This window comes from Myotis davidii, unplaced genomic scaffold (assembly GCF_000327345.1).
Source record: "Myotis davidii unplaced genomic scaffold, ASM32734v1 scaffold38, whole genome shotgun sequence".
Lineage (NCBI taxonomy): Eukaryota > Metazoa > Chordata > Mammalia > Chiroptera > Vespertilionidae > Myotis > Myotis davidii.
This window is the reverse complement of record NW_006291383.1, coordinates 6,994,145-7,000,743: the sequence shown is the minus strand read 5'-3', so window position 1 is coordinate 7,000,743 and position 6,599 is coordinate 6,994,145. Positions and strand designations below refer to the sequence as shown.

At 33.9% G+C, this 6,599-nt stretch overlaps 1 protein-coding gene across 5 annotated transcripts in view; it reads left to right on the top strand.

Annotated features, from left to right (window-relative positions):
* Window positions 1-6,599, top strand: part of ITCH (itchy E3 ubiquitin protein ligase) — a 120,935-nt gene that overhangs the window by 91,697 nt on the left and 22,639 nt on the right. For all 5 annotated transcript variants that reach the window (XM_015564486.1, XM_006764581.2, XM_015564485.1 and 2 more), the window contains 2 exons: window positions 4,776-4,848; window positions 5,911-5,982. In XM_015564486.1, coding sequence (XP_015419972.1) covers window positions 4,776-4,848; window positions 5,911-5,982 — 145 coding nt within the window. The remainder of the gene's footprint in view (window positions 1-4,775; window positions 4,849-5,910; window positions 5,983-6,599) is intronic.

Genomic DNA, 6,599 nt, shown 5'->3' with positions numbered 1-6,599 from the left:
CACTGAGGATGTTGTTGAACATCTTTTCATGTGCTTATTGGCATTTGTATATCTTTGAAGAAAGGTCTGTTCAAGTCCTTTGCCTTTTTTTTTCTTTGCCCATTTTTTAATAGAGTTGTTTTTTGAGTTTTAATTTTTTTTAAAAAACATTTTTGAAATCTTTTTTTTAAATATTTTTTATTGATTTTTTACAGAGAGGAAGGGAGAGGGATAGAGAGTTAGAAACATCGATGAGAGAGAAACATCGATCAGCTGCCTCCTGCACACTCCCCACTGGGGATGTGCCCGCAACCCAGGTACATGCCCTTGACCGGAATCGAACCTGGGACCCCTCAGTCCGCAAGCCGACGCTCTAATCCACTGAGCCAAACCGGTTTTGGCTGTTTTTTGAGTTTTAGAAATTTTCTATATATTCTAGATACTAAACCTTGTCAGATATGTCATTTACAAATATCTTCTTTCATTTTATGTGTTGCCTAAGAGTTGTGTAGCTTCAGCACCTATATTTAGGTCCTGGATCCATTTTTAGTTAATTTTTGCAATGGAGGTAAAGGTCCAATTTCATTTTTTTGCATATGGATATCCAGTTCTCCTAGCACCATTTGTTGAAAAGACTGTCCTTTCCCCATTGAATGGTTTTGGCACCCTTTTTGAAATCATTTGACCATATATGCAAGGGTTTATTTCTAGACGTTCTATCCTGTTGTCTGTATATCTGTCTTTAGTTTGTACCACACTATTTTGATTACTATTGCTTTGTATTAAATTTTGAAATTAGGAAATGTGAGTCCTCCAACTTCGTTTTTCTTTCTTTTTCTTTTTTTTTTAAATCCTCACCCAAGGATATTTTTCCATTGATTTTTAGAGAGAGTGGAAGAGAGAGGGAAAGCTAGAGAGAAATATCAATGTGAGAGAAACACATCGATTAGTTGCCTCCTGCACGAGCCCTGACCAGGGCCTGGGCCATTGAGGAGCCTGCAGCCAAGGTATGTGCCCTTGACCTGAATTGAACCCTGACCCTTCAATCTGCAGGCTGATGCTCTATCCGCTGTTTCAATGTCAAGTTTTCTAATCCATCAACATAGGCTATGTTTACATTTATTTATTTGCCTTTAATTTCTTTACACAGTGTGTTATAGTTTTCAGTGTGGAAGCCTTTTATTCTCTTTGTTAAGTTAATTCCTAAATGTTTTGTTGGTTTTTTTGTTTATTTGCTTGTTTTTCTTGATTTCACAGAGAGTAAGGGAGAGGGAGAGAGAGAGAGAAACATCAATAATGAGAGAGACTCATTGATCAGCTGCTTCCTGCGTGCTCCCTACTGCAGGATTGAGCCTGCAACCCAGGCATGTGCCCTGACCAGAAATCAAACGGTGACTTCCTGGTTCATGGATCACTGCACAACCACTGAACAACACTGGCCAGACTGTTTTGTCATTTTTGGTGCTACTGTAAATGGAATTGTTTTCTTAGTTTATTAGTTTATTGAAGTGCAACTGATTTTTGTGTATTGTTTTATATCCTACTTTGCTGAATTTCCTTATTCTAATGGATATTTTTAATCTGGAATTTTTAGGGTTTTCTGTATATAAGATCATATCTTTAAACAGATAATTTTTACTTTCCAATTTGGATGCCTTTTATTTCTTTGTCTTGCCTAATTATTCTGGCTAGAGCTTCTAATACTATGTTGAATGGAAATGGTGAAAGTAGGCATCCTTGCCTTGTTCCCTATCTTAGTGGGAAAGTTTTCATTCTTTCACCATTGAGTATAATATGAGCTGTGGGATATTGATAAATGTTATTTTTTGTTGAGGCAGTTTCCTTCTAGTCCTAGTTTGTTGTGGGTTATTTTTTAAATCATGAAAGGGTGTTGAATTTTATCAAACACTTTTATTTGCATTGAGATGATTTTTCCCCTTTGTTATTAATGTGTGGTGGATTACATTGATTTTGTTATACATATATTGAACCAACTTTGCATTTTAAGATAAATACCACTTTGTCAAAAGTATTAAAATTTTACTCCTTTTAATCTATTGAATTTAGTGTGCTAGTATTTTGTTGAGAATTCTTGTATTAGTGTTCATAAGAGATATTGGTCTGTAGTTTCCTTTTCTTGTAGTTTTTTTGTCTGGCTTGACGTCAGGACTATCCTGACCGCTCATTACTTTTTAATTTTATACTTTTTGTGTATTAAAAACTTTCATGTTTAAAGCAGCACTAGGAAATCAAGCCAATTAGGTATTAATGAAATCAGAAATGATTTATGTATGGAAATAAATTATAAATAGGTCATTTTAGATCATTCATTTCAATTATAATTACATTTGGGTACATATAACAGAAAACCTCAAAACAATAGTGGCCTATATAATACAGAAGTATATTTCTTTCCATCATTTAAAAATGTTCCGGTGGGACTTACATAGCACACTACTGAATAATCCATGGCTCAGAGAAGTAATCACAAAGAATTAGGAAATACTTTTGTACTTACTGATAATAAAAATACAACATATCTCAGCTTGTGGGATTTAACAAAAGTAGTCTTCAGAGACAAATTTATTGCTTGAAAGAGTAGATTAGAAAATAAAGGTATCAAATCAATCATCCTGCTTCAAATATTTAAGAAGATGGAAAAAGAAAAGTTAATTAAAACCCAAATAAGCACAAGAAAGGTAATTAGCATAAAAGCAGAAAATAATGAAATGAAAATATGAAACAATAGAGAAAGCAAAGCTAGAAGTTGGATCTTTGAGAAAGATGAATAATATTGATAACCCCTAGTAAACCTGAGAGACAAAAGGAGAAAACAAATTACTAATATATTAGAAAGTGAAGGAACATCGCTATATCCCATAGACATGAAAAGAAGATAATCTATACTAATAAAAGGGTAATATGCTAATTAGACCAGATGTCTTCCAGAGGTCCTTCCGGATGTCCTTCCTGACAAAGCTGGGGCCTGGGTGAAGCCAGCCGGGGTCCCAGGTGCCTACAGGTGGCCCAGGCGAAGCCAGCTGCAGTCCTGGTGCCTGCAGGCAGCGGGAGGAGGGAAGCCCAGGTCCCGGGTTCTGGAGGGAAGCTGGTGCCGGCAGCTGGGGGAAAGAAGGCCTACTCTTGTACAAATTTTCATGCATTGGGCCTCTAGTAAGATAATATTTTGAACAACTTTATGCCAATAAATTTGACATTTAGATCCAATGGGCAAATTCCTTCAAAGACACAAGTCACCGAAATGGACATAAGAAGAAATAAATCTGAATAGCCGTATATGTGGTAAAGAAATTGAATTCATAATAAATAATTTTCCAAACAGGAAATTCTTGACCAGATAGCTTCACTGGTAAATTTTATCAAAATTCTATATAAGTAACAAATAATATCCTGTTCAAATTCTGTCATAAAATATAAGAGATAGGAACCTTTCCTAACTAATTTTATGTGGTTTCTATAACCCTCATACCAAAATCAGACAAAAACATTATAAAAAAATTTTTGAGTAATCTTTATATGAACAGAAGGTAACAATCCTTAACAAAATAAAGGCAAATTAAATTTAGCAAGATAGAAAAGGAATATTACACTATCATCATGTGGAATATATCCCAGGAATGCAAGATTGATTTTACATATAAAAATCAATTGGTGTAATTTACCACATTAATAGATTAATAGAGAAAAATCATGATAATTTGACAAAATACAGTGCCAATTTATGATAAACTCTCAGCTGCCTTGGAAACTTTCTTACTTGAAAAATAATATTTACAAGAGGCCTACAATCAACATCACACTTAAGATCAAATAAGACAAGGATATGTTCTGTCACTACTTCCATTCAACATTGTATTGGTAGTGCTATGAGATAAGAGAAAGGAAGAAAAAAAATAGATTGGAAAGCAAAAAGTAAAACTGTCCTTTTTTCACTCAGATAATTATGTATATAGAAACTCATAAGGAATCTAGAAAAAAAATTCTAGATCTAGTAAGTAAATGTAACAGTATGGTCTGATACAAAGTCAGTATACAGAATTAATTGTATTTCTATATTGAACATTTAGAGAATGAAATTAAAAGTATTCCAGGGGAAAAGTGACTTTCAGGTTGAGTTTTATAGCGCCAGGGTGTGTCATCAGTGGTCTAGGCTTCTTCCTTTCTGTTCTGCCATCCCAGACCGTGATCTATAATCCTCACAGTTACCTCATAGTTTGTGATAGCTGTTGAGACTTCAGCTGTCATAATTATACTGTAGGCTGGAATAAGAAGAACAAATTGAAAAAAGAAAAAAATATTTTTTCAGCTCTCTCAGCTCTCTTTAAAAGAGCCTTCCTTGAAGTCCTATGCAACACTTCAACTTACAACTCATTAGTCACTGTTAAGTCTCACAGCCCCACTGGGAAATGTAGTCTATCCTAGGTAGCAGTCTGCCCAGGTAAAAATTAACAGTCTGATTTAAGGACAAAGGAAAGAATGGATATGGGGGATAGACTACATTCTCAGATAGAACCTACTTTACCTAGTCCTGTTAGATTTGGCTGTATATAAGAGAAAAATCCCACAACATTGGCTTTCAACAAACGAAAATTTATTTTTGTCTTTTACTTAAAAATTATCCTGGGAAATAAAAATTTTAAAAAGTGGTAGTGGGATTTTGCTATACTAGGGTGTTTTTGTATTTGATTGCTCAATACTGAGGGAGTGTGGTATTTTGCTTTCCTTCAATATTTTATCTTACAAGCAGCTATATATGTCATATTTCCATTCTTCCTCAGAGACAATGGACCCCAAATAGCCTATGTACGGGACTTTAAGGCAAAGTTTCAGTATTTCCGGTTCTGGTGTCAGGTTAGTATTGGGTCTATATTTCTATGCTCCCTTTCTTTTGTTTCTGTTACTTATAGTCAGTGATTATGAAAATAATTAACTCATAGAAAAGCAGGTAAAATGGGAAACATCAGAATCTCTATTTTTATTTTTTAATCCTCACTGGAGGATATTTTTTCCATTCATTTATATATTTTTTTTAGAGAGAGTGGAAGGTAGGGGAAGAGACAAAGTGAGAGAAATATTGATGTGAGAGACACATCAATTGGTTGCCTCCTGCACGTGCCCCAACCAGGGCTGGGAATCAAACCTGCAACTGAGATATGTGTTCTTGACCAGAATTGAACCCAGGACCCTTTAGTCTGTTGGCCGAACTCGCTAGGGCTCTTTCTCCTATTTTTAAGGCAAAGAAATAGATCTATTAATTAGATAATTTATGGCTTTTGTCCACAATAATAAATTTGAAACAATTCAGATAAGAAAACAGTGCTACTCTCTTTCTAGTAACCATTATGTTCAGATTGCAGAAATCCTCAAATGAGTTAAAACATCTTCTGATGTATAAATTATAACTGGTTCCTTTCATAGCTAGCATTTGCTAGATACATACATATATGTATTACTTTGATACATATGTATGGTTATATTCAGAGCATTTTTCTTAGATGTGATCAGATATTTCTGATATGTAAATATTTACTGAATCATTTCAATGTGGGTTCGAAATAAAATTAATGTACTATTTAAAATAACTATGATGAATATTTTTAAACTTCAAACAATTAACTGGACAAGCAAGAGTAATCTGAATTAGTGTTTTGAAAATAAAATTAAAGATTTGACTCAGTAAGCTGTGTGCATATGAAATTTTGTTTTTCCTCTGTGTTTTATATATATTAAATGATATATAATTAGCATGAAGGCTTACAAATGCATGTTTAAACATTATTGAATATAGTGTCATATTCAGAGTCTACTTGTTTTTGTAAGCAAAAATAAAAGTAAATAAAACTTTACCCTTTTGGTTTTGTGATAGGCCATTTTAAATGGTGAGAGTTGACTTAAGTCATTTTTATATTTCAGCAACTGGCCATGCCACAGCACATAAAGATTACAGTAACAAGAAAAACATTGTTTGAGGATTCCTTTCAACAGGTACTGTTTGATTCACACTCAATGGTTTGTCCCCTGGCTGCCAGCCCAAACCATCTTTTGGTGTTGGCAATTTAAACCGTTTGGAACTTTTTGAGTTGGAGCCTTGAATTTTTAAGTCTAATCTCATTGCCAGTTACCTTAGTACTTAAAATTTAGGAACATTTCGATAGTTTTATATGTGTGTTTTGTATATGTGTATGTTTTGTACTTTTGAAATAATCAGAGTAACTTAAAGTAATTAGTGAGTTTCAGGTTTCTATTTTTAAGCTAAGTGGTTGATTTGAAATAGATACTTAAGTAAGAAAATAGGCTTTTGGTAGACAAAAGTCTGGAAATATCTATATGAACATTGGATAGAAAAGAAGTGGGGAAGACTATAGTTTTTATAGTTGTGTAATATTTGCATTTTTACTGTAAGCATGGTACTCCTATAATTAAAATATTTTTATATAGGAAAGTGGTCATTAATTCCAATATTTAAAGAAAGATGTTTTCAGAAGTCATCAATAAAACACACACACACACACACACACACACACACACACTAGAGACCTGGTGCATGAAATTTGTGGGCTGTGGGAAGGGGAACCTCAGCCTGGCCTACACCATCTCACAGA